The sequence below is a fragment of the Cherax quadricarinatus genome, chromosome 63, assembly GCF_038502225.1.
Source record: "Cherax quadricarinatus isolate ZL_2023a chromosome 63, ASM3850222v1, whole genome shotgun sequence".
NCBI classification, from domain to species: domain Eukaryota; kingdom Metazoa; phylum Arthropoda; class Malacostraca; order Decapoda; family Parastacidae; genus Cherax; species Cherax quadricarinatus.
Genome location: NC_091354.1, coordinates 17,354,274 through 17,371,190, shown reverse-complemented (window position 1 = coordinate 17,371,190; position 16,917 = coordinate 17,354,274). Strand labels below are relative to the sequence as shown.

General features: G+C 39.1%; 1 protein-coding gene across 3 annotated transcripts in view; it reads left to right on the top strand.

The window, feature by feature from the left end:
• Window positions 1-16,917, top strand: part of LOC128698166 (tetraspanin-33) — a gene marked incomplete at its 5' end in the record, with an annotated part of 146,776 nt that overhangs the window by 35,231 nt on the left and 94,628 nt on the right. For all 3 annotated transcript variants that reach the window (XM_070098670.1, XM_070098669.1, XM_070098671.1), the window contains 1 exon segment: window positions 3,164-3,208. In XM_070098670.1, the coding sequence (XP_069954771.1) occupies window positions 3,164-3,208 (45 nt within the window).

Below are 16,917 nucleotides of genomic sequence, written 5' to 3'. Positions count from 1 at the left end.
CATACTTTGTTTGAGGAAGTGGTCTTGGCTAAATATTAAATACTTGGAGATCCCTGCTCTGCATTTGGTATTTTTTTCTAAAATTATCCATGGTTCACTGTGTTTTAGAGCCAAATAAAACAGTTCATATTAAGAATCAGAAACTGTGACAGTATTGATGACAGTGTGTGGCAGCATTAAAAAGAAGTGATATCTGGTAGTTTATGTTGATTGTAGAATTCATATACATAGTGTACTGTCATATTTGAATATTTCCCAGTTGTGGAGACTCCTGGGTATCTGATCTTTCATTTTAGACCTTGGGCTTTTGCCCTTTAGAAAGATTTGTGTTCAAAGCTGAACACTTCAGTAACCCCAACTATCTGCTCAATTATATCTCCATGGCACTAGCTTCTAGGTACTGGATAATAGATATTACTCTTACACTTTGACCAGAGGGCACACTAGTAATATAATTGAAAGATCATTCACTTGAAGGGAAATGACACCCATTAATTCATTAGTTAAATGAATCCTGAAAATTTAGGAATGGGATCATGTAGGTACAAGTCTGAATGTTCTAGGTAGTAGGTTGGTAGACAGCAACCACCCAGGGAGGTACTACCGTCCTGCCAAATGAGTGTAAAACGGAAGCCTGTAATTGCTTTACATGATAGCAAGATTGCTGGTGCCTTTTTTCTGTCTCATAAACATGCAAGATTTCAGGTATGCCTTGCTACTTCTACTTACACTTAGGTCACACTACACATGCATTTACAAGCATATACATACACACACCTCTCTTGGTTTTCTTCTCTTTTCTTACAAGTTCTTGTTCTTGTTTATTTCTTATCTCCATGGGAAATGGAACAGAATTCTTCCTCTGTAAGCCATGCATGTTGTAGGAGGCGAATAGAATGCCGGGAGCAAGGGGCTAGTAACCCCTTCTTCTGTATACGTACATTGCTAAATTTAAAAAGAGAAACTTTCGTTTTTCTTTTTGGGCCACCCTGCTTCAGTGGGATGTGGCCTGTGCATTGAAAGAAAGTAGTAGTCTGAGTGTAGTTTGAGGGTAATTTGATTTTTGATGTCAGTACACGTCTAGAAAAATGGTGATTGAATGACTTTCTTCTGTCTTGGTGGGAGATGGCCGATGAGTTCAAAAAATTGAAATAGGGAAGAGTAAAGAATTACGAATAATTTAAGATGACAGTTGTTATTAGAATGTAGTCAGAGTGTTGTACTTACTGTTTAGCAGAAGTGGAAACCTACACCTAGCTTTATAGGAATGAAATTACATTTGGCATCTTGCAGAACTGTAGATAGAGGTACGTATATACAGGCGGCTGGGTAACATAGGAAAGGTAAAAAAGGTGATCTACACATGGGTGACTTTGATAATATCAGTCTACCTGCAAACCACCATAAGATTACAGGTAATAGGTAAGAGTAGTAAAATAGCTTGAATTAATAATATTGATGGTCTAAGTTTGACCATTAAAAGTTTTAATAATAACCAAGTGGTTAGGGATTAACAAATCTAAACTACAGGGAAATACAGGGAATTAATTTTGGGCCACAATGAGTGAGTAGAGTACAGTATACAGTGCTCGTCCTGAAAGTATGCTGGCCTACATTCAAACCACGATCACAAAATATAGTACTACCAGTGATTTAGTATTTTGTAGGTCGTCCCTTGCACATAGGACATCCTTTAACTATCTGGTAAGCAATTGCCCTAAATTTTTTAGTGTTTCTTGGGGTAAATTCCTCCCACAACTCATGGATGGTGACTTTCAGCCATGGAAGGGAGCTGGAGGTAGATCCTCCTGTAGATCTCTCACAGCCGAGAGATCAGCGGGATTTAAGTTGTGGAAGTTTCTTGGCCAATCATTGAGGAAAGATACTTCAGTCATGAAGCCATTGAACAACTGATTTAATCGTGGGGAAAAGAGAACTCTCATACATAAAAATCTTTGCACCATACTGAAAGATTCAGGCAAATGATCACAAAACAATTTTAGGTAGTTTTCTGGTTCCTATATTGACTTATAGGCAACACAATCAACTTGCCACTAAAACAAGCCCAAACCATTAGGGATTTAGGGTGTTTTGTGGTATCACAGGTGTAGTGTTGGTCTAAGAAGTTACTGCCTAGGTGTTTGTAAGTATTCCCACCACAGTTACAGGTCACTTGTGAAAGTGACTTCATCACTCCAAAGAACCTCTCTTTGCTGTTCTTTGGTCCATGTTTGGTATGTATTTCTTTGCAAACATGACCACACTTGCTTTGTATGCAGGGGATGCTAGCCCCTCTACACTGCCTGAAAAATCAGGCTAATATATTTTTAAATTATCCTCCTCCCATCAGTCATTTCATGTGGTTTATGGAAGAAATTAGCAATGATGATAATTTAGTTTTATGTTATTTAATAGTTAAAAATATGCTCTAAAATTATTTGATCATTATTATTAACCCAGATGACATTAATAAACTCACTAATTTCTTTTAAAAGGCTTTCATAATATGGTCTGCAGTAATTGTACATATCCACTTCAAATTACCATTGTTAGATTCATTGGTAGATGCACTGAAAATGTACTATGTACCTTAGGTTTTGAAGGAAGATGTAAATATGAAGTTATTAACCAGGGGTGTATATGTGATACAGCAATTGCTTTAGTCTGTAATTCTTACATAATCTTTCTTCTCTTCTTTCAACAAACCGGCCATATCCCACCGAAGCAGGGTGGTCCAAAAAGAAAAACGAAAGTATCTTTTTAACTTTAGTAATGTATACAGGAAATCTTGCATGTATATGAGACAGAAAAAAGACGCCAGCAATCTTACCATCGTGTAAAACAAGTACAAGCTTCCGTTTTACATTCACTTGGCAGTACGGTAGTACATACCTCCCTGGGTGGTTGCTGTCTGCCAAACTGCTACCAAGGCTTCTTATATAATATACTGATATAATTGTTGCAATGTACTGTATTGTGTACATTATTAATTTTTTAATCTCTGCTGTAAAATAAATGAAATAATTTCTAATTTGTCAGTTAATAACATATCAGTATACTTAAATGCCTAACATTGTAGTAATATGTATACAGTACAGCACTGTATTTAGATTTTTTAAATTTGCTTTATTTCTGTATGAATTATTGATTTTTATTTTTGCAGACTCTCATGGATAGTATGTGTGGCTTTGATATGCAATCCAAAAAGGTTAGTGAAAGACCTTGTTTTCTTATTGGAAAATAAAATATTATTAGTATTTTTTATTATATTTTTTAACTCAACAGCTATCTCTCACCAAGGCAGGGTGACCAAAGAAGAAAATACATTATTATTTTTTTTTTTTCAACAAGTCGGCTGTCTCCCACCGAGGCAAGGGGACCCAAAAAGAAAGAAAATCCCCAAAAAGAAAATAGTACTTTCATCATCATTCAACACTTTCACCTCACTCACACATAATCACTGTTTTTGCAGAGGTGCTCAGAACACAACAGTTTAGAAGCATATACGTATAAAGATACACAACATATCCCTCCAAACTGCCAATATCCTGAACCCCTCCTTTAGAGTGCAGGCATTGTACTTCCCATTTCCAGGACTCAAGTCCAGCTATATAAAAATAACCGGTTTCCCTGATTTTTTTTTTTTTCTTCTTCTTTCTCTCTCAACAAGTCGGCCATCTCCCACCGAGGCAGGGTGACCCAAAGAGAAAGAAAATCTACAAAAAGAAAATACTTTCATCATCATTTAACACTTTCACCTCACTGACACATAATCACTGCTTTTGCAGGGGTGCCCAGAATACAACAGTTTAGAAGTATATATGAATAAAAATACAGTGGACCCCCGCATAGCGAACGCCTTGCATAGCGAACAATCCGCATAGCGAACGCTTTGTTCGCTGAAATTTTGCCCCGCATAGTAGACAAAAACCCGCTCAGCGAACTTCGTCCGAGACGCGTCCAATGTGGGCCCTCAGCCAGCCTCACGTGCCGCCCGTCCCATTGTTTACCAGCTAGCCTCCGCGGTAACATTCAAGCATACACTCGGAATATTTCGTATTATTACAGTGTTTTCGGTGCTGTTTCTGGAAAATAAGTGACCATGGGCCCCAAGAAAGCTTCTAGTGCCAACCCTGTGGTAAAAAGGGTGAGAATTAGTATGGAAATTAAGAAAGATTTTGAAGGGTTTGGGGCTAACCCTGAGAAGCCTATGCCAGTTGTGGAATCCATTGTGCCTACTTCAAAAATTAAGGAAATGTGTGCACAGTGGGTTGAACTGCAAACCTTTATGGATGAAAATCACCCTGACACAGCTGTTGCAAGCCGTGCTGGTGACTATTTCAATGACAATGTTATGGCCCATTTTAGGAAAGTCTTGAAGGAACGGGAGGTACAGAGCTCTATGGACAGATTTGTTGTGAGACAGAGGTCCAGTGACTCTCAAGCTGGTCCTAGTGGCATTAAAAGAAGAAGGGAAGTAACCCCAGAAAAGGACTTGCTACCTCAAGTCCTAATGGAAGGGGATTCCCCTTCTAAACAGTAAGAAGATAATGCTCTCCCCTCCTCCCATCCCATCAATCATCACCAGATCTTCAATAAAAGTAAGTGTCATGTAATTGTGCATGCCTTTTTCAGTTTGTGTGTACTAAAATTAACATTTTTTTGTGGTAAAAAAATTTTTTTTCATACTTTTGGGTGTCTTGCACGGATTAATTTTATTTCCATTATTTCTTATGGGGAAAATTAATTCGCATAGCGAACATTTCGCATAACGACCAGCCCTCTTGCACGGATTAAGTTCGCTATGCGGGGGTCCACTGTACACAATATATCTCTCCAAACTGCCAATATCCCAAACCCCTCCTTTAGAGTGCAGGCATTGTACTTCCCATTTCCAGGACTCAAGTCCAGTTATATAAAATAACCAGTTTCCCTGAATCCCTTCACTAAATATTACCCTGCTCACACTCCAACAGATTGTCAGGTCCCAAATACCATTTGTCTCCATTCACTCCTATCTAACACTCATGCATGCTTGCTGGAAGTCCAAACCTCTCGCCCACAACACCTCCTTTACCCCCTCCCTCCAACCTTTTCGAGGACAACCCCCTGCCCCCCCTTCCTTCCCCTACAGATTTATACGTTCTCCATGTCATTCTACTTTGATCCATTCTCTCTAAATGACCAAACCACCTCAACAAACCCTCTTCAGCCCTCTGACTAATACTTTTATTAACTGAATCCCTTCACTAAATATTACCCTGCTCACACTCCAACAGCTCGTCAGGTCCCAAATACCATTCGTCTCCATTCACTCTTATCTAACATGCTCGTGCATGCTTGCTGGAAGTTCAAGCCTCTTGCCCACAAAACCTCCTTTACCCCCTCCCTCCAACGTTTTCAAGGACGACCCCTACCCCGCCTTCGTTTCCCTACAGATTTGTACGCTCTCAGTGTCATTCTACTTTGATCCATTCTCTCTAAATGACTAAACCACCTCAACAACCCCTCTTCAGCACTCTTGACTAATACTTTTATTAACTCCACACTTTCTCCTAATTTCCACACTCCGAATTTTCTGCATAATACTCCCACCACACATTGCCCTTAGACAGGACATCAGCACTGCCTCCAACCGCCTCCTCGCTGCAGCATTTGCAACCCAAGCTTCACACCCATATAAGTGTTGGTACTACTATACTTTCATACATTACTTTCTTTGCCTCCATAGATAACGTTTTTGTCTCCACATGTACCTCAACGCACCACTCGCCTTTTTTCCTTCGTCAATTCTGTGATTAGCCTCATCCTTCATAAATCCATCCGCTGATACGTCAACTCCCAAATATCTGAAAACATTCACTTCTTCCATACTCCTTCTCCTCAATTTGATATCCAATTTTTCTTTAGATAAATCATTTGATACCCTCAACACCTTACTCTTTTCTATGTTCACTTTCAACTTTCTACCTTTACACACACTCCCAAACTCATCCACTAACCTTTGCAGTTTTTCTTTAGAATCTCCCATAAGCACAGTATCATCAGCAAAAAGTAACTGTGTTAATTCCCATTTTGTATTTGATTCCCCATAATTTAATCCCACCCCTCTCACGAACTCCCTAGCATTTACTTCTTTTACAACCCCATCTATAAATATATTAAACAACCATGGTGACATTACACATCCCTGTCTAAGACCTACTTTTACCGAGAAGTAGTCTCCCTCTCTTCTTCACACCCTAACCTGAGCCTCATTATCCTCATAAAAACTCTTTACAGCATTTAGTGACTTACCACCTATTCCATATACTTGCAACATCTGCCACATTGCTTCTCTATCCACTCTATCATATGTCTTTTCTAAATCCATAAATGCAATAATAACTTCCCTGCCTCTATCTAAATACTGTTCGCATATATGCTTCAATGTAAACACTTGATCTACACATCCCCTACCCACTCTAAAACCTTCTTGCTCATCCGCAATCCTACAATCTGTCTTACCTCTGATTATTCCAATAATAACCCTATCGTACACTTTTCCTGGTATACTCAGTAAACTTCTTTCTTTCAACACACCGGCCGTATCCCACTGAGGCAGGGTGGCCCAAAAGGAAAAACAAAAGTACGTACTCAGTAAATTTATTCCTCTATAATCATAGAATTGATGAGGGAAAAAAGGTGAGTTGTGCGTTGAGGTATATGTGGAGTAAAAAAACGTTATCTGTGGAGGCAAAGAAGGGAATGTATGAAAGTATAGTAGTACCAATGCTCTTATATGGGTGTGAAGCTTGGGTGGTAAATGCAGCAGCGAGGAGACGGTTGGAGGCAGTGGAGATGTCCTGTCTAAGGGCAATGTGTGGTGTAAATATTATGCAGAAAATTCGGAGTGTGGAAATTAGGAAAAGGTGTGGAGTTAATAAAAGTATTAGTCAGAGGGCAGAAGAGGGGTTGTTGAGGTGGTTTGGTCATTTAGAGAGAATGGATCAAAGTAGAATGACATGGAAAGCATATAAATCTATAGGGGAAGGAAGGCGGGGTAGGGGTCGTCCTCGAAAGGGTTGGAGAGAGGGAGTAAAGGAGGTTTTGTGGGCAAGGGGCTTGGACTTCCAGCAAGCGTGCATGAGCGTGTTAGATAGGAGTGAATGGAGACGAATGGTACTTGGGACCTGACGATCTGTTGGAGTGTTAGCAGGGTAATATTTAGTGAAGGGATTCAGTGAAACCGGTTATTTTCATATAGTCGGACTTGAGTCCTGGAAATGGGAAGTACAATGCCTGCACTTTAAAGGAGGGGTTTGGGATATTGGCAGTTTGGAGGGATATGTTGTGTATCTTTATATGTATATGCTTCTAAACTGTTGTATTCTGAGCACCTCTGCAAAAACAGTGATAATGTGTGAGTGTTGTGAAAGTGTTGAATGATGATGATAGTATTTTCTTTTTGGGGATTTTCTTTCTTCTTTTGGGTCACCCTGCCTTGGTGGGAGACGGCCAACTTGTTAAAAAAAAAAAATTTTTTTTACAATCTTTTGTCCCCCTTCCCTTTATATAAAGGAACTATACATGCTCTCTGCCAATCCCGAGGTACCTTCCCCTCTTTCATACATTTAATAAACAAAAATAGCAACCACTCCAACAGTATATCCTTCCCTGCTTTTAGCATTTCTGTCATGTTCCCATCAGTTCCAGCTGCTTTACCCCCTTTCATTCTATGTAATACCTCACACACCTCCCCCACACTCACATCCTGCTCTTCTTCACTCCTACAAGATGGTATACCTCCCTGGCCAGTGCATGAAATTACCGCCTCCCTTTCTTCTTCGACATATTCTCGCCATATACCCAATACCTCCATCTCCCCATCTACTAACTTCCCTACTCTGTTTTTAACTGACATATCCATTCGTTCCCTAGGCTTTGTTATTATTATCATATTTATTAATTCCATCCACATCTACTAAATAGTATAATGTTATGTTCTGTTTATTTAAAGTCAAATTGGTTTTATATCTTATAGATATTTTCCATTCAGTTAAGTTCAGGTGTGGTTACCTACTTGATTAAGAACTACAGGCTGTCTTCATTTACTAACAGAGTTATGTTCCTAAGACCATGTCGGTAAATGAATTCCTCACTAATTGAGGAACCACCCCTTACTGATATGGGTCGGCCATCACTAATCCAGCAATCAGTCATCCAGTTCCATCAGTTATTCGGCACTGATTTCAGCTAGCATAATTTCAAATTTCCAGGGTGTGGTATTTCCAGGGTCACCACACCAACTTACTGCTACTGTTTGGTGGCACTACTTGCTGCATAAGTCATACCAGTTTCTTTTTCTCCATTTGATGTTATAACCTGCTTACTTGTAGCCCTAGCCATGGTTCCAATGAATAAAAGAAATACTTCTCTTTGTGTAAAGCACAAGGAGAAGTACATTGTCCATAAAAGATAAAGTGGCTTTGAAGCCACTGTCGGTTGCCATGAGCTCAGTCTCGTGATGTAGGGGAATATGCTTTATTATTACACTAATATCAAAACTGTGGCTTATTTATCTTACAATTGATCAAATATGACATAATAAACAATATAAATAGCATAAAAACATGGTAAATGCTCCAGAATGAATTTTTGGCATAATGCCGAGCGGATCGATGGAGGTATGAAGAGGATATGGGATACAAGTACCATCCTCCTATCCCTGTCTTGGGCTTATATTAGAGAAAACTGAGTATAGCATAGGGCTAACTGTGATATACACTCGTAATGTACCGTAAAACTGAAACAAAAAAGCTTTCACTACATAGATTATCATACATAGCAGCATGTATGTAGAGAATGTAGTATAACCCAAAAAAAGTCAGTGATTTATTTCCAGTACCTGGCTTGGGCTTGTCATATATGATTTTTGGTAAATATTTTTTTCTCAGTTGTTTGTTGGGCTATCTTATTGAAATTTGGGCAATGTATGATGGGAAGATGCTTCTTAATGTACACCAAAAATGAAAGAAATCGGACAATATATAATAGAGTTCACTTGTCAGTCATTAGCTACCCCTTAGCGGTATATTTTTGTATGGTTTTTATGGTCGTATTCTGTTTTTTTTTTGGTCTCATTTGATAGAATGGAAGATATATTACAGAAATAGATATGATTTTGATTGGTTTCACGACAAAAAGTACCTTGAAATTGAGCTCAAAGTACCAAAAATGTTAGATTCTTTACCGATGTTCAAGAGTAAATGAATGATGTCACTTTCCAGTACATGTCTGACTGGCCAGTCTGATATGCAGTCACGAATAGCTTGACAGTATTTATACAATTATTACAATAATGCAGTGGTCTACATAACTGTAAATCTTCTATTTTTTTTTTGTATGAATAAAAATTGAAAATAGAAAGCAAGAGTAATATAAGAGGGGCCTGGAGACATGACTAATGATCAGAGAAAATATTATTTTAGTGCCAGGAATGTCTGCATTATTTATTCTGGACCCTATTTTGAAATTGGTATCATTAGAAATTTGTGTGAAATTGGCATCATTAGAAATTTGTGTGAAATTGGCCAAATTGCCAATTTCTGACCTCTTTATTGGGTAGTTGAAACAGGTGATTGGGCGGTTTCTTGTACTCAGTCAACAGAATAGAAGGAAGTAAATAAGTAAGTTGATTCAGGTATACACAAATACAGTTGCAAGAACCCTTGCAAGATCTGTTCCTGCAAGAGTTGCACTGAGGTGAAGGTTCAGTGCAATGCTCGTGTAAACCTTGCTGAATTTAAACAGCACTACAGAAGGAATACTAGCAAAATAGCTATGAGTTTGATAGACTGGAACAATGGAATGGGCCAAAAATAGGGTGTAAATTGGGTAATCTGGCAAAGTCACTAATCTGGCACCCTGCAGGTCCCAGTGATGCTGGATTTGTGATGGCTGACCTGTACTTCAAGAATATCACTACCTGAAATTAAAGCATTCAGTTTTGTGTTTGCTGTGAAAATCCTTTCAATCTATTCATTATTAACAGTAATACAGCATGAAATAGGTCAATAACTTACTTCTGAGACATTCCAGGAAACGCACGCATAGCCGATTACCTTTTTTTTTTTTTTTTTGAAAATCGTGTTTTTTTCACTCTTTGCATAGGATAAGAGTGATCTATAGTTACCTTTCAGGCACATAACATTTTTCTATAATGGTCGTGGTTACTTTTTTTTTGTTTTATCCCTCCCCGCTGCCCACCCTTCAATACCTTTTCATATAATGTCAGTTTTTATTAATTTGGGTATCTTTATTATTCATTTACGTTATTTATGTAATACCTAATATTATTCTGGAATAAATATGATAGGTAGAAAGCTTTTATTGATAGTAATAGTATAATTATACAATATTTTATAGTGCTTTGAGGCACACTTCCATGCTTCATGGTGAACCATCAATTACTGCTTGCTTCTCCCTCTTCTATAACTCCACCCATTTTGTAATGATGCCAAATGGTGAATTAAAAACGTATAATAGAAAGAAAGCGCTTCTTTTTGAGTACAGTAGACCCTCCCTTTTCGTCGATCTCCGTTATTGCCGATTTCCTTTTTCGCCGACTTTTTTCGTCAAAATATTGGTTCTGTTTTCGTCGATTTCCTCCGTTTTTATCGATGGTACAGAACCTGTCCAGTGCCCAGCTCGCAGACAAAACCACCTCCCACACGTATTCTCAGGCAGTGTCGTGTTGTTTCTTGGTGAGTGAACATATCCTGTGAGGTCATACAAAACATTTAGTAATAAGCCATTGTTTTTAGCACTTGTTTATTGTGTGTTACTGCTAAGTAAACCACCAAGGGCCCAAAGAAAGCTCCTAGTGCCAGTCTTTTGGTAAAGAAAGTGAGGAACATGATAGAATTAAAGAAAGAAAGAAATATGGAACAAAGTTACCAAAGTGGAGTAGGAAGAGAGAGGGGACAATGTGCCTTCTTCAGTGATTCAGCGATTCTACAATATGTACAATACTAAAGCAGCATGAATTGATAAAGTGATAAAGTGTAGCATTAACAGTATAGCAAGTAAGTTAAGAGATTAATTGATAGAAAAAGGGCAGCATGAACCTAACTCCTCCATTATTGTTGGAGTTACATAGGGCTACTGACAACACTGCTGCCTCTGCTGCAGCCTTCACCACCACTATGTATGGCTTATTCTCTCAGTGGCCCTTATACACCCAACAACAATGATGCATCGCCTTTTGTGACATACATAATGACGTATTTTATTCATTCTAGAGTATGTGTCATGTTTCTATGTTATTAATATTGTTTATTATATCATATTAGATGAATTGTGATAAATAAGCCACGGAGTTGATGTTAGTGTTGTATTGAAGCATATTATCCTGTCTCCAACAATAAACTCGCCTCGATCTCCCCTCTTCCCAGTCAGCCATACACCAACAAGAGTTTATAATAATGGTAAGTGTGATGTTAAATGTTCATTTATACATTTTATTAGTGCTTTATATTTATTTGTCATTCATTTCTGCATGTAAATCTATAAGCTAAAAAAATTTTTTTTTGTTAATACTTCTACATGTCTGAAACAGATTACAGTGGAACCCTGGATTAAGACGTCATTGGAATAAGTAATATTTGGAATAAGTAACGTTTTTTCATTAAAATATTGGCTCTGTGAATGTCACTGAACTCGGTACGTATAAGTAATTCGTGTCGGGGCCTGAGCGGCCCAGTGTGCCATTGTTTACCAGCCAGTGAGGACGATCCCACGCGTTCATATGATACATTTTGTATTTCCATTTTTTTTTAGTTCCTGTGGTTACAGGAAAGTGGGTGCGGGAGGAAAGAGGAGCGATTGGTGGAATGGTGATGTAAAGAGAGCAGTAAGGGAGAAAAAGTTAGCATATGAGAAGTTTTTACAAAGTAGAAGTGATGCAAGGAGGGAAGAGTATATGGAGAAAAAGAGAGAGGTTAAGAGAGTGGTGAAGCAATGTAAAAAGAGAGCAAATGAGAGAGTGGGTGAGATGTTATCAACAAATTTTGTTGAAAATAAGAAAAAGTTTTGGAGTGAGATTAACAAGTTAAGGAAGCCTAGAGAACAAATGGATTTGTCAGTTAAAAATAGAAGAGGAGAGTTATTAAATGGAGAGTTAGAGGTATTGGGAAGATGGAGGGAATATTTTGAGGAATTGTTAAATGTTGATGAAGATAGGGAAGCTGTGATTTCGTGTATAGGGCAAGGAGGAATAACATCTTGTAGGAGTGAGGAAGAGCCAGTTGTGAGTGTGGGGGAAGTTTGTGAGGCAGTAGGTAAAATGAAAGGGGGTAAGGCAGCCAGGATTGATGGGATAAAGATAGAAATGTTAAAAGCAGGTGGGGATATAGTTTTGGAGTGGTTGGTGCAATTATTTAATAAATGTATGGAAGAGGGTAAGGTACCTAGGGATTGGCAGAGAGCATGCATAGTTCCTTTGTATAAAGGCAAAGGGGACAAAAGAGAGTGCAAAAATTTTAGGGGGATAAGTCACCCTGCCTTGGTGGGAGACGACCAACTTTTTTAAAAAAAAAAAAAAAAAAAAAAAGTCTGAGTATACCTGGTAAAGTGTATGGTAGAGTTATTATTGAAAGAATTAAGAGTAAGACGGAGAATAGGATAGCAGTTGAACAAGGAGGCTTTAGGAAAGGTAGGGGGTGTGTGGACCAGGAGTTTACAGTGAAATATAGAAGTGAACAGTATTTAGATAAGGCTAAAGAGGTCTTTGTGGCATTTATGGATTTGGAAAAGGCGTATGACAGGTGTATGGTGTAGGAGGTAGGTTACATAAAGCAGTGAAGAGTTTTTACGAGGATAGTGAGGCTCAAGTTAGAGTATGTAGGAAAGAGGGAAATTATTTCCCAGTAAAAGTAGGCCTTAGACAAGGATGTGTGATGTCACCATGGTTGTTTAATATATTTATAGATGGGGTTGTAAGAGAAGTAAATGCGAGGGTCTTGGCAAAAGGCGTGGAGTTAAAAGATAAAGAATCACACATAAAGTGGGAGTTGTCACAGTTGCTCTTTGCTGATGACACTGTGCTCTTGGGAGATTCTGAAGAGAAGTTGCAGAGATTGGTGGATGAATTTGGTAGGGTGTGCAAAAGAAGAAAATTAAAAGTGAATACAGGAAAGAGTAAGGTTATGAGGATAACAAAAAGATTAGGTGATGAAAGATTGGATATCAGATTGGAGGGAGAGAGTATGGAGGAGGTGAATGTATTCAGATATTTGGAAGTGGACGTGTCAGCGGATGGGTCTATGAAAGATGAGGTGAATCATAGAATTGATGAGGGGAATAGGGTGAGTGGTGCACTTAGGAGTTGGTGGAGACAAAGAGCTTTGTCTTGGAGGCAAAGAGGGGAATGTATGAGAGTATAGTTTTACCAATGCTCTTATATGGGTGTGAAGCATGGGTGATGAATGTTGCAGCGAGGAGAAGACTGGAGGCAGTGGAGATGTCATGTCTGAGGGCAATGTGTGGTGTGAATATAATGCAGTGAATTCATAGTTTGGAAGTTAGGAGGAGGTGTGGGATTACCAAAACTGTTGTCCAGAGGGCTGAGGAAGGGTTGTTGAGGTGGTTCGGACATGTAGAGAGAATGGAGCGAAACAGAGTGACTTCAAGAGTGTATCAGTCTGTAGTGGAAAGAAGGCGGGGTAGGGGTCGGCCTAGGAAAGGTTGGAGGGAGGGGGTAAAGGAGGTTTTGTGTGCGAGGGGCTTGGACTTCAAGCAGGCATGCGTGAGTGTGTTTGATAGGAGTGAATGGAGACAAATGGTTTTTAATACTTGACGTGCTGTTGGAGTGTGAGCAAAGTAACATTTATGAAGGGGTTCAGGGAAACCGGCAGGCCGGACTTGAGTCCTGGAGATGGGAAGTACAGTGCCTGCACTCTGAAGGAGGGGTGTTAATGTTGCAGTTTAAAAACTGTAGTGTAAAGCACCCTTCTGGCAGAACAGTGATGGAGTGAATGATGGTGAAAGTTTTTCTTTTTCGGGCCACCCTGCCTTGGTGGGAATCGGCCAGTGTGATAATAAAATAATAACTGCTAAATAAGCTACCATGGGCCCAAAGAAAGCTTCTAGTGCCAGCCAGCCCTTTGGTAAAGGGCTGAGAGAGAGGGGAAGATGTGCCTTTTTCAGTGATTCTGCAATATGTACGATACTAAAGCAGCAGGAGTCTGTAAAGGCTATAGCACCAGCCAGCGATGAAGTGTAATATTAACAGTGTAGCAAGTAAATTAAGTGATTAATTGATAAAAAAATGGACAGCACAAAACTGACTCCTCCTTTGTTGTTGGAGGTATATAGGCTACTGACTAACACCGCCGCCTTTGCTGCCACCTTTACCACTACTGTGTAAGGCTTATCTTTCAGTGGCTTCTATACACTCAACAACAAACAACGCACCACCACTCATGACATTCTTAATGCCATATTATATTCATTCTTGAGTATATATCATGTTTCTGTGTTATTAATATTGTTTATTATGTCATATTAGATGAATTGTGCTAGATAAATAAGCCATCCTAGGTAGTAGGTTGGTAGACAGCAACCGCCCAGGGAGGTACTACCGTCCTGCCAAGTGAGTGTAAAACGAAAGCCTGTAATTGTTTTACATGATGGTAGGGTTGCTGGTGTCTTTTGTCTGCCTCATAAACATGCAAGATTTCAGGTATGTCTTGCTACTTCTACTTACACTTAGGTTACAATACACATACATGTACAAGCATATATATACACACCCCTCTGGGTTTTCTGCTATTTTCTTTCTAGTTCTTGTTCTTGTTTATTTCCTCTTATTTCCATGGGGAAGTGGAACAGAATTCTTCCTCCGTAAGCCATGCGTGTTGTAAGAGGCGACTAAAATGCTGGGAGCAAGGGGCTAGTAACCCCTTCTCCTGTATATATTACTAAATGTGAAAGGAGAAACTTCTGTTTTTCCTTTTGGGCCACCCCGCCTCGGTGGGATACGGCCGATGTGTTGAAAGAAGAAGAAATAAGCCGTAGAGCTGATATTAGTGTCATATTGAAGGACTGTCTTGTCCTGTCTCCCAACACAATTCCTGACACACGCCAGAAACAAACCTCTCTGGGACACTTTTTTTAAGCGACGGGTCCAGTGACTCAAACTGGTCCTAGTGGCATTAAAAAACAAAGGAAGGAAGTAACCCAGGATAAGGACTGGGTACCTGAAGTCTTTATGGAAGGGGATTTTCCTTCCAAGCAATTGTAAACTCCTCCATCCTCTCCCCTCCTTCCGTCTTCCATACATCACCATGTCTTCAATAAAGGTAAGTGTGATGTTATTACTAGATAAAACTAAAGATAGGTAGGTAGTAGGTTGGTAGACAACAACCACCCAGGGAGGTACTACCATCCTGCCAAGCGAGTGTAAAACGAAAGCCTGTAATTGTTTTACATGATGGTAGGATTGTTGGTGTCTTTTGTCTGTCTCGTAAATATGCAAGATTACAGGTATGTCTTGCTACTTCTACTTGCACTTAGGTCACACTACACATACATGTACACATTTATTTTTACACACTCGTGTGAGTTTTCTTTGATTTTATCTTAATAGTTCTTGGTCTTATTACTTTTCCTTTTATATCCATGGGGAAGTGGAATAAGAATCTTTCCTCCGTAAGCCCTGCGTGTTGTAAAAATCAACTAAAATGCCGGGAACAATGGGCTAGTAACCCCTTTTCCTGTAAAGATTACTAAAAAAAATAAGAAAATTGTCAAAGTGGGAAGTCTGAGTGTGCGTGGATGTTGTGCAAATGATAAGAAAGAGATGATTGTGGATGTTATGAATGAGAAGAAGCTGGATGTCCTGGCTTTAAGTGAAACAAAGCTGAAGGGGGTGGGAGAGTTTCAATGGAGAGGAATAAATGGGATTAGGTCAGGGGTTTCAAATAGAGTTAGAGCTAAAGAAGGAGTAGCAATAATGTTGAAGGATAAGCTATGGCAGGAAAACAGGGACTATAAATGTATTAATTCAAGGATTATGTGGAGTAAAATAAAGATTGGATGTGAAAAGTGGGTTATAGTAAGCGTGTATGCACCTGGAGAAGAGAGAATTGTAGAGGAGAGAGAGAGATTTTGGGAAATGTTGAGTGAATGCATGGGGAGTTTTGAATCAAGTGTGAGAGTAATGGTGGTTGGGGATTTCAAATCTGAAGTGGGTAAAAATGTTATGGAGGGAGTAGTAGGTAAATTTGGGGTGCCAGGGGTAAATGTAAATGGGGAGCCTTTAATTGAGCTATGTGTAGAAAGAGATTTGGTAATAAGCAATACATATTTTATGAAAAAAAGGATAAATAAATATACAAGGTAGTATGATGTAGCACATAATGAAAGTAGTTTGTTAGATTATGTATTGGTGGATAAAAGGTTGATGGGTAGACTCCAGGATGTGCATGTTTATAGAGGGGCAACTGATACATCGGATCATTATTTAGTCGTAGCTACAGTTAGAGTAAGAGGTAGATGGGAAAAGAGGAAGGTGGCAACAACAAGTAAGAGGGAGGTGAAAGTGTATAAACTAAGGGAGGAGGAAGTTCGGGTGAGATATAAGCGACTATTGGCAGAAAGGTGGGCTAGTGCAAAGATGAGTAGTGGGGGGGGGGGTTGAAGAGGGTTGGAATAGTTTTAAAAATGTAGTATTAGAATGTGGGGCAGAAGTTTGTGGTTATAGGAGGGTGGGGGCAGGAGGAAAGAGGAGTGTTTGGTGGAATGATGAAGTAAAGGGTGTGATAAAAGAGAAAAAAGGTAGCTTATGAGAGGTTTTTACAAAACAGAAGTGTTATAAGAAGAGCAGAGTATATGGAGAGTAAAAGAAAGGTGAAGAGAGTTGTGAGAGAGTGCAAA